Below are 17,230 nucleotides of genomic sequence, written 5' to 3' on the forward strand. Positions count from 1 at the left end.
ATGGTATTCACATTTTCTGTGGGGATTTTATTTATGTGTGCAGACTCTTAATCTGGGGCAGAATTGGCTGACATGAGGTAATCCCACCAGTGGGAAGCCCATTTAAGTCCTTTTCATTTCCCTTTTATCACATACTGGTTTATTCATACATTCCAGATTCCTCATTTTAGTGAAAGTCTCCTCCTGTGCGCACTGCAAAATGCTTTCCGAATTTTGGTTAGAGGGAATATTCAGGCTAAGTCTCAAATAAAATTTTGTGTTATACGACTGCATAAAGTAATTTTAAACAGGCCAAGTATGCAGACATGAAAAGGCAAAATTACTTTCAACGGTAAGAAATATTACAACTCACAGAGATTTCTGTGTCAGATGTGTTGAAAGGACCACGTCAGTCTTGCTATATTCCAGAACTCGTTTTTAAAGAAAAGGCTTACTGCGAACCCGTAAGGACTTATTCGTGCCTTTAAATGTCCAAAAGAGGAATGTTAACCTTTGAAGTGAAAATGATCTTTAATCATTTTAACTTCTGGCCGATTTTGAATCTGTAGCTAGTAATTCTTGGGGAAAATAACCCAGGTAGCTTACGGGAAGAGAGAATGGTCAACTGTTTCTCAGAGCAAGGTCGGGGGGGGGGGGGGGTAGGGGAAGGTCAGGTTCCATGTTGAAAATGTACACCGGAATATACGTACAATGGGATATGACTCAGCCTTAAGGAATGACATTCTGACGTGTGCTACGATATGGATGGGCCGTGAAAACATTATATTCAATGACTAAGCCAGACACAAAGGACAAATATCGTATGATTTCCCACCCACGAGGTATGCAGAGTAGTCAAATTCGCAGCAGCAGAAAGGAGTATGGTGGTTACCAGGAGCTGGCGTGCAGGGGGAATGGGGACAGAACACTAAAAGTTAAGCACAAAGTGACACGGGTTAGAGGTATGCGCTGGGCATCCAGGGCACTGCCCTCGCGAGGCCCCTTGCACGTGGCCCACTACTCCCTTCCAGGTCAGGGAGACGCCAAGGACATTTTGACCTCCTCAAAGCACCAATACACAAAGGGCCCTTCAACAATGATCTGGCAAATAAGTATACATTTAGGTATTTAGTGTAAAATCTGAAACTGTATCCTAGAACATGAGGTGCAGAACACTGTTTCTTGACAGCTGCGGGGGCCCGGGCCCCACCTCGCTCGCTGAGGGCTGAGCCCCCAGCAGAGGGGAAGGGGGCTGGCATGGTGACAGTTATCCAGGGAGCTCAGAGCAGGCTTCTGCCAACTCCAGTCATTCAATACTCGCTGTTTGATGGTTTTAACATGAACAGAAAGTAAGGAAATACTGAATCATCAGATATGAGAGCTTTTTATGAGTCTAAAAATCCAGATGGCAGACAAGTAAATGTGTAATATTACTGTTGATATCTGATAGATTAGAGCCGTTCTGTGGCTATAATTGAGTGATCTGAAGGCAAGAGCTTTGAATAAAATAATTTGGGAGCTTCCTCGTCCTCAGAAGGGCATCTTCATAAAAACAACAGCAGGGGCACCTGGGTGGTTCCGTTGAGTAAGCGTCCGACTTCGGCTCAGGTCACGATCTGGGTTCGTGGGTTCGAGCCCCGGCTTCGGCTCAGGTCATGATCCGAGTCTGTGAGCTGGAGCCCCATAGTGGGCTCTGTGCTGACAGCCCAGAGCCTGGAGCCTGCTTCAGATTCTGTATCTCGCTCTCTCTCTGCCCTTCCCCCGCTCACACTCTCTCTCTGTCTCTCAAAAATAAACATTAAAAAATAAAAATAAAAAACCCCAGCAACCTCACAAAACTAATTAGTATGAAAACCCAAGAAAAATCCAGCAACCTGTCATCCCCAGCATGTCCAGTGTCCTACAAATGTACTTTAACTGGTACCCAGGACCTTACTTAGCTTACCTAGAGTCAGCGTTTGCTGAATGATGGGGAAGTGGAGGGATGTGGCTGAGATCGGACCTGGTCACGATAGCTTTCTCCACAGGCAATGACCACCGCAAAGCAGATCCTGTGCTCAAAGACTGAGTAGCACAGGAAGGTTACGACACAGAAGTTGAAGGTATATTCTCTTTGCTTGTTGAAATGACTAAAGATATACTTACACTCACGAGTAAGTTTAACATCTGATATAAGGCAAATGATATCAAAGTTTGGTGCCGCTCAGGGTCAGATGAGGTACCTGCTAAAAATGAAGGTCCCCTTACCCCAGATATGCCCCAGAGGTCGGAAACCACTAGTATAAGCCGTTCATGATATTATGTCCAGGAAGAAGCAAGGAAATGGAATCAGTGGAGGAGTCTGAGGAAGGAAGGCTTCCTGGAGGGGGTGACAGGTGAGACTAATTGGGAATGGAGGAGACAAGTGGATGTGCCAGCAGGAAAGGGTGATGTAAGCATGACACATGGGGTGAGAACAGTGCTTTATGTTTTAAATTTTTGTGTATTTTTGAGAGAGAGGGAGCGCATGAGCAAGGGAGGGGCAGAGAGAGAGGGAGCGCATGAGCAAGGGAGGGGCAGAGAGAGAGGGAGACACAGAATCCAAAGCAGGCTCCAGGCTCTGAGCTGTCCGTGCAGAGCCCAACATGGGGCTCGAACCCACGAACTGTGAGATCATAATCTGAGCTGAAGTCAGATGCTTAATCGACTGAGCCACCCAGGTGCCCTGAGAACAGTGCTTTATTACAGGAGGTGTAAGAGGTGCCTGGGTGGCTCAGTCAGCTGAGCATCCAACTTCAGCTCAAGTCATGATCTCACAGTTCGTGAGTTCAAGCCCCGCATCGGGCTTGCTCCCATCAGCAGCGCAGGGGCATAGGGGAGCTTCAGATCCTCTGTCTCCCTCTCTCTCTCTGCCCCTTCCCCGCTTGCACTCTCTCTCTCCTTCTCTCAAAAATAAATAAAACATTTTTTAAAAATAAACAATAAAAAAATAAAAGCCAAGGAGGTGTGGGGCTGAGATGGGGGCCACATTCAGAAGGAATGTGACAGGCCAGGATACACAGAGGTGGAAAGGCAGGTGGGAAGGAAGGAACCTCCCAGAACAAGGAGACTCATCTACTATGAAGAAACAGAAAAGCTGTCACTGAAGTCCCAGTAGAAAAGAAATTCCAGGTTCTCTTCAGGCCTGGACATCATGCAGCATGGTCTTTAAGAAAGAAAATAGTTTCCAGAAGCACAGACGTCCTGGCCCACTCACTTCCTCTACGTGGCTTGCATGCCTCTTACCATAACCAGGACGGCAGACGGTAAAATAAAAAATCTTCTAAAGGCCACCTCCTTTTTCATACATTCGTTACTGTGACCCCTCCCCGGGTCACAACCTGGCCCATGGCTGGCAACTGTGCCACCGTGTCATCTCTGTTACTAGACATGACAGGCTGGCCAGCATGTCACAGACACTCGAAGCCGCTGAAACAGAGTGACCGCTCAGGATGTAAGTTACAGGGGGGATTCAGTGCTGACAGTAAGATGTAAACTGAAGGCTGATATTTCGGGTTTTCTGCGTAGTATTTCCAGTTAGATGCTCCATCACCTACCTGCACCCAATATGCAAAAGACGAACGTCAAGGATTTCACCCCTACCCCCTTCTCGCCTCAGCCCTCTCCCGTCTCCTGCAGTGTATTCCCACTCCACTTCCAGAAGCCGTCCCTTCTTTCCCGACAGGATTCACTGAGCAACTACCAGAGGTCAGGTACCAGGGCGCTCGGGATGTTGAACGAAGCGCCTGCCCCCCGTGAGTTCACGGTCGCGATGAAGGATCACCTAACACGTGAAGGGCTGATTTTTGTATAGAGTTGCCAGGGTCTTCTTCCACCTTGTTCTCGCCGACCCTTTTGAAGTTTCCCTACTTCTTCCGTTGTTCCTATCAAGTACGTATATTTGTCTTCCCGGGACGATAGATTCTTTCTGGGTATATTGAGAGACCGTTCCCTCCGGCTCCAGAACAGCCACGTGCATGGCAGAATTGAGACAAACATGGCGGGATTACCTCACTTCCTAGAACAGAGAACCCGCGTACCTCCTTCCCCCTCTCTTCAAAACACCTGCCGAGATGAAGTATTTTAACTGCGACGACATGGAAATAAGTAGGTAAACTGTACTGTCCTGGTCAATGTGAATTACACGCTTTTTTACATTCATGGTGATTTGGGAGTGAACTATTTATTAATGCTCCATCGTAGCTAATCGCTTATTGATATAATTAAGGAATAATCAAACAACTGATTAAAACAGTATGATTCAGGTGAGTCAATAATTCTTCCCCTTAAAAAGGCAACACGTTTATCTCTCCCAGGACAATAACTATTCCTTAAAATCAAATCCTTGCTTTGTGATTAAAGTTATATACATACACCTTAAAATCACATTGGAAAACCCAATTGCCCACCGGCTCCAATCCTGACTTCCTCATTCAAGATAACTAGATGTAAAACATTCAAGCAGCAGTGTTGTAATTTATAACAACTTTGGACTTGTGGACTTTGTGGCTTCTCATTCAGGGACTCAAAGTTTATGTTCTAACAAGAAGCCTCTTTCTTCCCCTGACATCTTTGTGGTACATAAAGAAAATGCACCCACTCCAGGGACTTCCCTGCTCCTTCTTGTCCTACGCACGATTAATCTTTTTCTCTTTTCAATTTGAGGTGCAGTAATGTACCCCCCTGACCCCGAAACATGCTTTGCATGGAGTTTCAGGGGTCTTCTAAAGTCCTAGGGGAGCTTAGCACCAAACTAATGAATCCCTTTTTGTACAGATCAAAGGTTTGAGTTAAGTACAAGTAATTCAAAGTCATAGCCCACGTCTTGGAGAGCCAGTCAGCTAAGAGGTCAACAGAGACAGAAACAGATATTTAAAACGGGGGTGGGGGGTGGGGGGTGGGGGGGGTGATTTTCTTTAACAGGATGGACATAATGAATTTACCCTTTCCCTAAGAGACAAGAAGCAGACAGGAGTCAATCAAAAGGAGACAACAAGGTCAAAACAGACCCCAGCAGGTGTCCTCTCCCACTCCACTCCCATTTGCCTATGCTAACCCCAGCCCTGGGAGCTGTCGCTTCCCATAACGAGCTGGACAGCTTTGCAACTACGAGATTTCTATGGGGAGAGAAACTCGTGGTGCTGGGGCAGTTAGGACAAGCTGCCATTGTCCCTTCCGTCCTGGGAGGCTGTCCAGAGCCTGCACCAGGTTCAGAAATGAAAAAGAAATCACTTAGACAAAGAGACATGAACTTGAGGCTCCTGTTTGTGGTCACTTGCCACATAATTAATTCAGGCTCCTCCTCCGTGTGCTCCTCTGTCCCACAGGCAGCTTTGGTTCTTCAGCCATGACCGCTAATTTCAGGAACTTAAGAAGTCTGTACAAAAATTTTGGGTAGAGAAAAGTGCCGCCCTCCCTAGTTTCTAGCCACTGCATCGGTTTTGGAAAAAACACCAAAGAGAAAAGATGGATTGAGTCTAAAACGTTCAATCATAAAGCTATTTCCCTGAGATGCTAAGCTGTGGCCATTAACCCCCAACACCGAGTAAACTTTATTATTGAAGAGAACAATAAGGCAGATGACGTGATGAATGTCATTTCAGAAGAGGAATTTAAAATGGAGAAGTCGTTTTGGAGCTCATCCAGTCTAACCCTATACTTTACAGAGAACAATGGAAGTGACTTGTCCAAGGTCACTTAGCCCATTTGTGACAGCCTTGGAGCCTGGGTCCCCTGGCTCCTAGGACTCTGTTCTTTTCCGCTGTAGCACCTTGCTGCCTGGTGATGTTTCCTTCCTACCACACACATGACCTCACCACTAGCAAGACTTTACTAGAAAACATGATCAAGATGCTAAGAGTCTCCAAAACATCTTGGGTCAACAGGAAACCATTCAATATTGCCTGATACAGTCCATGCTCCATTCAGTAAGTCCTAACACAGCACAAGCCACAGAGTAAGGAAAGCCCTAGGAAAAGGTGACATACTGCTCTGACCTTCAGGAAGCCACTTCCTGTTTTCCATCCACACCATAAGTGTGTCTGCCAAGGGCAGTGCATATTCCTGTCATCACAGTGCACTAGAATTAATTGAGCAGTACTAGGCCACGTCTCCAGGGTTTGGGCTCTCTGGCTCCTTGCGGGACAAAAGCCCACTGCCACCAGCTCTGCTGGCCTGTCCCCAGGCACCAGCCTTCTTGGCCTGCTGGCCTGCCTAATAAGGCAATGTGCAAGGTGACTGGCCGGCTTATAGGTCACCCACTGTTTACTGTGCAAATTCTGGACTCACAAGCAAGAGCCTACCTTTTGGCAGACAAAGGGTTACCCTTTGCCAAAATCTCTTATTCGGTCCATTTACATAATAATAGATACTGGTCTGTAGAGCCTGCCAGATTGGACACAGGGTGGCTTGCAGGGTTAAGGGAACTTGCCTTCAGCAGGCCTGGAGTAGCTAGGCTTCAGGGGAAGTTTCTTTGCCTCTGCCTCCCCCAGCCCCCTTCCCAGGTCCTTCAGAGAACTCACACTCCATCTCTGGAGCAACTTATTTAGCATGCATCCTGACTCCTGAGGCGCCCAGGCTTCAAAAATAGCAACCGGACTGTCTCCAAATAGATGGCATGTCCTGGGTACTTAAAAGGGAGTCACTGGGTCAGGTGCAGGAAAAATCTTTAGCATCCCAGAAACTATGTGCTGGCGGGGGGGGGGGGGGGGGAGGGGGGGGGACGAAAGCCAAATCAAAACAACAAAACCCCAAACTTCTGTCTTTTCAAAGAAGGAGGCGGAGCTGTTGGCCAAACTCTGCCTGAATACAAACACCCTTTAGTTATTTTTGATGCCGTGAAGGTCCGGGCTCAGAGACTCTTCCCACCCCCCGCTCCTGAGACTTCTACACATTTGGGGAAAGGATACCTCTGCGGTGATTAACTGCGGCACATTCATCACTGCACAAATTTCCTTCGGCTTTCAGTCTCTTTGTCACTTAGAAGGCATTCCACCCTCCGGCCCACCAAAATCTGATATGTCCCAGGAGAGTTTTGAACAGTACGAGGATTTCAAGTTTCAACAGCAGCCTGGCGATGATGGGCTGGAGCCAGATGAGGAAGCATCAGGGAGCATGAGGTCGCAAACCTCGAGGACGGTGTTCACCAGACTATCAGTGCACATACGAAGGCCAAGATACAGCCCAAATCTGTAACCATGGTGAGCGGAAACCAATCTGACGGCCTCAGCCTCCCACCCGGGGCCAGCATCCAGCGTTAACACCCTTTCTGCGTAAACACACAGTTCCTTTCGAACCAGAGAGAGCCCGACAAGTAGCAGCCACGCTCTGCTTCTCAGAGGAAAAGAGTTGAGAGTATCGAAAATGACGGTTAGGAAAACCGGAGGCCTACGCACTGCTGATATGTTGGGGATAAAAATGTTAGATCAATTTCTGGTTTTCACAAATCCAAGGTTTACCTATTCAGTCCCTACGGGATTCTCCAACAGAGGCATTCAGGAATCCCTGTCTAGATATTCGTAACAAAGAGAAAAAGCAAGGGGTGTGGGATACTGAAAACCCAAAGCTTGTCCTTAAGCTCCTGGAAAAAGCAGCCTTGGAAAGGAGAGTTTCAAAAACACACACCAACCTCCATATTGTCCTAACAAGCCTCTGTCCTCACAGCCTCAAAGGAATCGGCTTGCGCTCTCCTTTACTGCCTCTAAATTAGGCAAAGTAGGCGGGGAACCACAGGGGCCCCAGGGTGTGGGCAGACCCGGGGGTGTGGAGCTGCCCTGGGTCCCTGTCCCCACTAAGAAGGCAGAGGGAAATCACAGGGCGACAGGTGTAGGCCACCAGCCGCCTGGTTGGCTTCTGTGTTTATTTTACTCCCGAACAGCTAATTTCCCATTGTTCAAGGCCAAGTTAGAGAGCACTGAAGCATTGTTACTCGCTTTTCTTCTTCAACTGCCAGCTCCTGTGGCTGTTTGATTCCTAATTAGCACTTCTAGGGAGAGTAGGCCAGGAAAAGGAAAGAAGACTCGACTCCTAGCTACTGGCCACTGACCCCTGCCAGCAGCAGGCTGGGCAACCAGGACCCCTTGAGGAGGAGGAGGAGGAGGAGGAGGAGGAGGAGGAGGAGGAGGAGGAGGAGGAGGAGGAGGAGGAGGAGACAGTGAGAGAGGAAAGGGAAGGCGTGGCGCCTGCAGGGTGACCTGGATCTACCGTGGAATTCCCTACGTGGCCAGACCTCAGGACGCTAGAGACTGCGAACTGAAGACAATAAAAAAAAAAAAAAAAAAATCATCAACAGTGACAACTGAGCTCATCTTAAATTTATTCTAATTAAATGTTGTCAAGAAAGAAAAAGTCCTGTCTTCCAGTCCCTGTGACTCTCTCCTGAACAGTAAAGATATTACTGTGCTCGCTGGCGTTGCCGTCCTAAGCAAGGTTGTCCAACAGGTTCGCGCACAAGAGGTGTATTCATGGACCTGATTCCATTAAAGCAGCAGCTGCTCATCAGTTTGAAGGTATATGTATTCAGTCAACATCCAGTTAACAGAACTACAACCACAGCACTGTCCCCCTGAAATTAAAACTGTGCCAGGTACAATGGGCTGCACGGTGGATTTTTTATCAGATCACTTCCTGTTCAGACGAGCAAAGAGCTTTCTCTTTACCATGCACATTGCATCTTTTTTTTGTTTTTTTTTGTTTTTTGGGTTTTTTTTTTGGCTATTAGACGTGTAAGCTATTTGATTGGGTGGCAGAAAGAGACTTTAAAATTATTAAGGACTAGATCTTCATTTGCTGCCTATTTATATAATACTTTGTTTTTAAGCACATTGTCAGGCTATTTTTATGGATATATTTTTAACCCGGACACATGCCTACCCTGTGTTCAGCTTAAAATATGCTGATACAGCTTTAAACTCCCTCCTGCAATGCTGATTTAACTTAGCCACCGCTATCCACATCTGAGAGTATTAGTTCAAGAACTAACCTTTCTTTTTAAAAAGAATTAAAAAGACTTGATTCCTTAACTGCACTATGTCGTCCCCTAGTGGCTGAAAAGAGTTGACGGATTTTCCAAAGTCCACTTTACAAAACACCCGTTCTTAAACGGACAGCATGAAGTCTGGACGCTTTTGCTGACAGCAGCTTTAACATCTCTGAGATATATACGAGCTGAAAGGTTAGAAAATGATTTCATTCATTTACTCAACAAATAATACACGAAGTGTCCTAGAGGCCGAGCCCTGTTCTGGGGCTGGGGAAACAGAATGAGTAAGGATACAGGAGAAATTCCATTCTAGTAATAAATACGCAAGTATAATACAATGTCCCACATGCCCAGTGGCCTTTTATTTTAATGTGTGTGAAATATATGTTACAGGAGCTCACTATCAGATACTCGGGAAACATGAGTGATTTTGTACTGCTAGTCCGTCTCTTCAACGTCTTGTCTGTCATTGTCCCCTCCCCTTCACCTTTCCCTTCACCCAGGCAGCCTCAGAGCTGGTTTCAGGTGCCCTCAGCAAGCATCTGCTAAATAAAGTGACCCATGAAATCCAAACTAATGAGGCTTTATTATCAGCTAAATGAAAGGGCTTTTGCTGTTTTCAGTTGTCCGTATCGTAAATTAAAAATACCGATAGTTATAAAAGTGAGGCAGGCTCATGAAAAAGTAACAGGTCTCTCTTTAGACATATAAACTGAGGCAATAATATATTGTTTTGTGTATAAACGCCACGGTGCTGTGAACATCTGATTCAGAAGCTCACATCTGACAAAACCATAAACATGCATTCCGAGGCTGTAGCACGCTATTGTTTCACTCTCCTGTCCCCCACCTTTCTGGAAAGTGGCAGAACCACAACTAATGCCATTCCGAAGTGAGTTCTTACAGGACGTTAGGTGCTCTGGGATGTACCAGGGTAGCAGAGATCACTGTCTTGCCAACTTGGTGCACTGGCCTTGGCTGCGGGACGCTCCATGCTGAGAAGGGCTCTCGCCCACCACATGTGGGGAAGTACAAGTTCACAAGACCAAGGATGACAGAGTCTCTCAGGAGCACAAACTCTCACAAAAGCTGAATACCTGTGGGTTCCCATTTCTGTTTGAAATTCTACCTCACTTGCCCAGATGCTGTTCAGTTTCTTGCTGCTGGGATTTTTCCCCTTAATGGCGAGGTCTCCGCCATGGAGATTTAAATGTCAAGGGGTCCACAGCTACGGGTCTCTGTTACTTCTGTAGGAAAAGGCAGGTGGCGTCTCACAAGACCCACTGCGTGATCTAAATTAACAAGACACGGAAACAGCTACTGTTACAATATTCAAAAGTGAGCTCTGGCAGGTAAAATGCTGACTTGGAAAAGAGAGCCTAGTGGATTTGCAAGCAAAATCTGTGTGAGCGCTATACTGTCGGTATAAACAAAATTCAAACAATTTACCCAAATGTTTCTATTCACTTATGTTCTACCTCATTTTCCAGAGCTAGAGAAAGGGTGGTAGCAATCCGTTAACTTCAACCCAGTGTCCAAATGTAAAGAAAACAAATCTCCACAGTTCTAAATTATTGATTTTTTAAAGCTTTAAACAAAGGCAGGACTTTGGATATTCGGGTGCACATCACAAGTTATCAAAAATAGTGACCCAGGCTGAAACATACCTCAGAGGTTGTGGCCCTCATCTCTGTTATACTTAAAACTTTTGATAGCAGCCATGTTAAGATTTGTATAGTTTGGGGGCACTTGTGAGAAAAGGAGCGGGGGGGGTCTGTAGGTTTACACTGAAACTGTATAATGTTTTATACAGATGTATACAAATGTTTTGTACAAATTACACGCAATTTTAAAAGTGCAAACAAAGCACAATTGGTCCCAGGGTCTCCTGCGGACTCTGAGGGGAGGTGGCAGTTGGAAGTAAACTGGTAAATGCCTGAACTTTGCCCTGAAACCTGCACATGAAGAATATCAGCTGCTGTCCCTCAAGTTCCCAAAAAGCTTCAGTTGGGACCTTGGCGCAGGGGGAGGGGGGGACACATCTTATTCTCCCCACCCCACCCCCCATACCCAGCCTCCAGGAAGATTCCAGGCCCAGGGACCCAGTTAGTTCTCCCTCAGACTCAGGTCCTCAGAATTCAGGTGGCTTTCACTAAACTCTGACCAGGCTGGTTACCAAAACCCGAATATGTCAAATACTTGCTACTCCTGACCCCCCTGCTTCCTTTATCACACCCAGGAACCCAGAGTGATTGGGCAATTCACCTCCAGCCCAAACCCTCTAAGGAAAAGAATGAAACGTTACAGAAGTTCCCAAGTTAGCCACAGATTTTATAATTATTGAAATAGACTATCTACAATTATAAAGTCATATAATATATACTTTGAATAGTGTGTCCAACTTAATCAAGAGTGTTTAACACTGTATACATATTAAGCTACAGTCAACACACAAGTCCTATAATTTTTTTTAAAAAAGAAGACAGTATAGGGGCGCCTGGGTGGCTCAGTCGGTTAAGCGTCCGACTTCGGCTCAGGTCACAATCTCACGTTCCGTGAGTTTGAGCCCCGCGTCGGGCTCTGGGCTGATGGCTCAGATCCTGAAGCCTGCTTCCGGTTCTGTGTCTCCCTCTCTCTCTGCCCCTCCCCTGTTCATGCTCTGTCTCTCTCTGTCTCAAAATAAATAAATGTTAAAAAAAAAATTTAAAAAAAATAAAAAATAAAAAATAAAAAATAAAAAAAAATAAAAAAGAAGACAGTATCTTATTAATTGTACAGATTCCAAACCCTATCCTTGGAGATTCAATAAGCCCTTTCATTCTTAATGTATACCCAGTTCTAAACAGCTTGGTTGTCTGATTCCCCAGCCCCTGAAGAGATGCTGAGAAGCTTCTGGAAGGTTAAGAACGCTAAGGAAAGAGGGGAGGAGGAGCTGGCCCAGTGCTGGAGGACTCCCTCACATCTCCTTAGGTATGCCTTTGCTACCCAACATCTGCGAAGCCAGGCAGTGAAAGTCCAAACTAGATTGGTCTCCTCCTTCGTGGAATTTGGGGTTCTTGTACACGGGGCCCCGGAAGCGGGCCCCTCCATGTTTCCAGGACTGAAGACAGGTGTGCACAGCCTCAGGGAGCACTGAAAGGAGGTTCGCCCGGAGAGCAGGTAGAGCGGTCCTGTTCCCAGCGAGCCTGCTAAAGCCGACATGCAAGGCCTCGCGGGGCACAGCGTGGGGACGGCACACTGAGGCCCAAGTGCCCTGACAGCAATGACACTTACTTACGCAGGATGGGGACACAGGAACAGAAGGGCCATAGCCCCTCCATTGAATAGAAAAGGAAAGGAATTCCATTCATGCTACTACTCAGTTTCTCGACGGGGAAAGAATTAAGTACGCCCAGAACAAACTACCCTTTGGGTGGGTAAATCTTTTAAACTCAGTTTTAAAGACATACATACAGATCGCGCAGGGGAAAAGCCCACAGCCCATTCTTGCTCTTGGTTTCTACGCGTTCCTACCCCGCGGGCTGGCTCCACCCCCACTGTCCCACACGCCGTCTTCAAGTGCCTCACAGTTCCACGCGATCGTGATTGTCTCCATGGCGCTCACCACAGGACTACAGGCGTCAGGCCACCGGTCACGGAGCACAGACGAAGCGACCCACCTGCCCCGGGGCAGGTGCTCAACCCGCTGGGCCTGCTTTCTCCTCCTTCCCTTGCCCCCAGTGGTCACTGGGGGAACAGCAGCTGTCCTTCTGCCCTTGCGGCCTCCTGTGGGTCATCACTCCTCAGGCCTCCTTCACAGACTATTCCAGAACCTGCTTTTCCACAGTGGCGCGTCACGAGGTGGTGGTTTGCACGTCTCGTGCCCCTTTCCCTCGTGAGAACCTCCCTCTGGTGACAGCTCAGCTGCCCCTTCCCCTCGTGAGAACCTCCCTCTGGTGACAGCTCAGCTGCGCCAGGTGGACGCACCTGCCATTTGTCTTTTAAAAATCCCTTTCCCGTGGCGCCTGAGTGACTCTTGATTTTAGCGCAGGTCATGATATCACGGTTTGTGAGTTCGAATCCTGCATCGGGCTCTGCGTTGACAGCATGGAGCCTGTTTGGGATTCGCCGTCTCTCTTCTCTCTCTCTCTCTCTCTCTCCCTGCCCCTCCCTGCTCTCTTTCTCTCAAAATAAATAAACATGCGGGGACGCCTGGGTGGCTCAGTCAGTTGAGCATCCGACTTCCGCTCAGGTCATCTCACAGTTTGTAAGTTCAAGCCCTGCGATGGGCTCTATGCTGACAGCTCAGAGCCTGGAGCTAGCTTCTGATTGTATGTCTCCCTCTCCCTCCCTCTCTCTCTCTCTCTGCCCCTCCACCACTCATGTTCTATCTCTCTCAAAAATAAACACTAAAAAATTTTTAAAAAATAAATCAATAAACATGTAAAAAAAATAAAATAAAAATTCCTTTTCCTCTGGGCACAGAGCTCATGGTGAAAGCACTTCAGCAGGCCGTCAGCAAGAGTGGTTAAAGGGCTTGGGAAATGATGCCACAATTTGTGAGGTATGGGTAGAGCCCGCTGGACCTTCAGCCAGAGGGGTCACCCCATCGGCCCCTGCGCTCTCCCCTTTCCCACCTCCTTACCTGTGGAAACCCAGTTCTTGCCCCGTGGCAGGTACAGACAGAAGTTTCCCACGGCAAGCATAAGTCGGCACTTGCTCTTTCCACGTGTACGGCCTTCAACGGCACACAGTGTGCTTTCAATATCTCACTTGATCTTCACTTCACAAAAATGGACATTGTAAAAGGGTTTTGTCATCGTCAAAGCCCTTTAGTCAACGTGGCTTCACGTGGTCCTGCTGGCATGACGGGGAACTCCCCCGTTCCCCTTTCACAGATGAGGAAACGGACCCCCAGAGAGGCTACGCCAGAGTTGGCGAGAGACGAGGAAAGCACACAGCTCACCCGGGGGGTCCCCAACAAGGGTGTGAGGCTGAAGAAGGGCTGTCCGACCCGAAAACTGCACAAAAGCCCTGGCTCCCTGCTTGAGGTTTTGAAGGCAGAGGTGACCAACCTGAACTGCAGGTTCAAGTCTGGAGCCTGGCTGCTCCGGGCTCTAGTTCCCTCCCCCTCCTTCCCTCCACCCTCCCTCCTTGCCTCTCCGCTCTCCCACTTCAGTGGGGACTTGCAGATATTTTGAAAAGGATTATCCCATATGTTCTGAACCCCAGCAGCAACCACCTCTGCGGTGAGCAGGGCACCGGGCCTGGAAATGTGCGTCTTGGGCTATTGGGAGAAGTGCCTTCCTTTCTTCTTATGAATCATGTGAAAAGCCTATTAGGCTTTATTCAAAACTGCTGTTTTTAAGTCTTTGCGATCCTGGCTCTGTAGACACTGGACTCTGGCTAAGCAAAGGGTGAAGTGAGAAAGAGATGGAAACAAGACTCTTGCTACATTCTTCTGGTGACAGATTTGGAACATGAGCTAATGCACAGGCCAGCCCTGCCAAAGCTGAACAAAAACAATGCTATCTACAGCTGCCTCGGGGCATCTTTCTGAGCACAAAATAGCCTCTCCCCACTCCCTCCCAGAGGCAGCTCAGGTTTTTGTTTTTTTTTTTTTTTTAAGTTGATGCAAGGGTGTGGATAAACTTTGCAAGCCAATATATCATTTGGTTTAGCTTTAGAAATAGTTGATCATGCCGATCTGGCAAAGAGCAAAAAAAAAGCGTTCTCTAGCAGGAAAAGTTGGTCTCCGCAGTAACTAGTTGGAGCAAGTCAGTAACTATTTGGAGACACAGACAGAAGGGGAGTCTCAGGCTGACTGAGGGTCTGACTCTCCCCACGCTGAGTTCAACCCTTGACTCCTGAGCTTGACTTTGGCCTTCGGGCAAACTCACAGGCTAACAGCTGCTTTTTCCTGTTGCCTAGAAAATGTAGAACAAGTTCTCAATCACAAGACGCTTCTTGTTTCTCTTTTCGTTTTTTCCCCAGTGTTTGCTCAGTCGTTCTTGTATGTTTTAAATTGTTTTGAAGCCCTCCAGTGGGAAGCACAAAAACGAAAATCAATTCCCAGACGGTCGCCTGGCCAGATTTGGGTTCCTCGTGAGTTGCGAGAACCACAGCCCACAGGGCAAATGTAATTTATAGCAAATGTGAAAGATGTTCACGAAGCTTACGTTAACTAGGATATTGTTAACTGGAGCCCTCTTCTGTGTCGTTTGCTATTCTGAATGCCTGTCATTCTGAATGGACCAAGCGGAGGTAGGGGCAAGGTATCATTTACATGTCGCCCACGAATGAACTGAGAAAATACGCTACAAGTAGCAAAAAAGATGCTCTACTATTTAGTACTTTGGGCGAGATGAAATTCTTATAAGAATCACTGAAAAATTTAACTTTCATTTGGAACTTCATGGTAGCATTACCTTTAGGGATGGAACGGGCTTTGGAAATCCTCTGGATTAGCAGATGGTTCTTTAACAGAGTGTCAGACCCTCCTCAAGAGCCTTCGCGCCCCCTCCCCCTTGCCCCAGCCACACCCCAGAACCGATGGGACCAGAATCCGCAGGTGGGATCCAGGCTAGGGGATCTTGTGAAAACTGCCCCCAGAGAGATGTGTCGGGGGCAGCCTGGGGTAAGAGCCGCGGCTCCTTGAACCTCCCCATCTGACGAAGGAGCCCACACAGGTTGGCCAAGGTGGCATCAGCAGCAAAGGCAAGACAGCAAGAACTCAAGAGTTTCCTTTTTTAAACACCAGCAACATTTACGTGGTAAAGTTTGTCGCCAGGTGGTGTATTTAAACAAGCATTATCAGTGAATATGTGATTCAAATACTATGTCCCAGAACTTGGGGAGAAAAGGACCCCACTCGAACTCCTGGAGTGGAATTATGCTAAAAAGTTAGCCAAACAAGTTGCCAGTGAACCAGGGAAAGGAGGAGACGAGACCACGAGAGGTCATCCTAACTCACGTCCCTCTGTTGCACCGCATAGCCCCCTCCCACGCCTCCATGCTAGGGGACCCCTTTTGTAGCAGATCATAGCTCGAAGGACCAACAGACCCAAATTACATTGATACATGTTACGATTAAGTGCCAGTTCATTTCTAACACGCGGATGGTGAGCAAGGCACTTGCAGAAATCAGATATAACCACAGGACACAGGCACTCCCCTGGTGTCTGCCGTGCTCTTTTCTCTAAAACCCTCTTTCCTGGCTCCATTTTCCTCTGTCATTAATCTACATTACTCATGTGCTAACTTGAAAGCTTTATATTTTGTTGTGGTTTTTCATCCTCTGTATCACAGAAACATGTTACTACAATTACACAAGATTGTCATCCAAGGAAAATAGCTAACACCACCAGCATAAATAAGTTCCCAAAGACACGAAAAACAAAACAAATCCCCCCTAGAGTTTTATTTGTTCAGTTTGTTTTCCAAAATACCACATGCCACGTTTTAATCGAAAACCAACGCGCGCATCAGATTTACACATCAGATTTACCAAAGGTCTTGCCCTGGGCCCATTTCAGGACCGAACCCATGGCTTTCAGCTCTGATACCACCATAGGCAACTAATGACGGGACTTGGATCGGACTGAATGCAAAGAGCTGCCCGGAGGTCAAGGGCTTGGGCTCTTTCAGATAGACAAGAGTTCAAACCCCAGCACTGGTGTTTTCCAGCTCAGTGGCTCCGAGGCCAATTATACCCCACCTAAGACGGAGGTTAGAAGGTTGTCCTAAGGATCGAGGACACTCCCGTCTATGATACAGCTTCCGGCTGCACGAGGCTACCTGGTGCCTCAGCTGCTCCCCATCCCACTCTGGCACTCCTTCCCAGCACACATATACACACATCGTCACCTGTCCAGTCCGCGCTCTTGGACCCTTATCCAGTTTTACTCTCCTAATTGTTTCTCTTTTTACCAGCTCACGGTCTGCTAGGATCACTGTAAATTCCACTTCATCCAAATCAGTGAGTGTTTGGGGGTCTACGTGAGATCTGCTAGCGATCTTTCAAAACACGGGACCCCGGATTATCAGGTTATGTTTCGATCTTTTCGCGTTTAACCACGTATGGGGCTATGAACAATCCAAAACACCCGTCCCTGCCAGCACAGCTTTGACTATGCTGCAACAGTTCACAGACGAGGAGAACACGTTGGGATGTTTCACCAAGCGCCGCCGCCCCCCCCCCCCCCCCCCCCCCCCCCCGCGTGGTATAACTTCCAACACCACTGCCTTGCCTGCCACGCTTTCACCCGCTGCTCC

At 47.5% G+C, this 17,230-nt stretch overlaps 1 protein-coding gene across 9 annotated transcripts in view; it reads right to left on the reverse strand.

Moving 5' to 3' along the window:
- Positions 1-17,230, reverse strand: part of SVIL (supervillin) — a 231,308-nt gene that overhangs the window by 109,081 nt on the left and 104,997 nt on the right. The window contains exon 1 of one of the 9 annotated variants that reach the window (XM_058681556.1): positions 13,602-14,053. The exons of the other annotated variants lie outside the window; for them this stretch is intronic. Within the exon in view, the coding sequence (XP_058537539.1) occupies positions 13,602-13,662 (61 nt within the window). The 5' untranslated portion in view covers positions 13,663-14,053. Of the gene's footprint in view, positions 1-13,601; positions 14,054-17,230 lie in introns of those variants that run through there. 9 annotated transcript variants of the gene reach the window in all.

The sequence above is a fragment of the Neofelis nebulosa genome, chromosome 8 (assembly GCF_028018385.1).
Source record: "Neofelis nebulosa isolate mNeoNeb1 chromosome 8, mNeoNeb1.pri, whole genome shotgun sequence".
NCBI classification, from domain to species: Eukaryota; Metazoa; Chordata; class Mammalia; order Carnivora; family Felidae; genus Neofelis; species Neofelis nebulosa.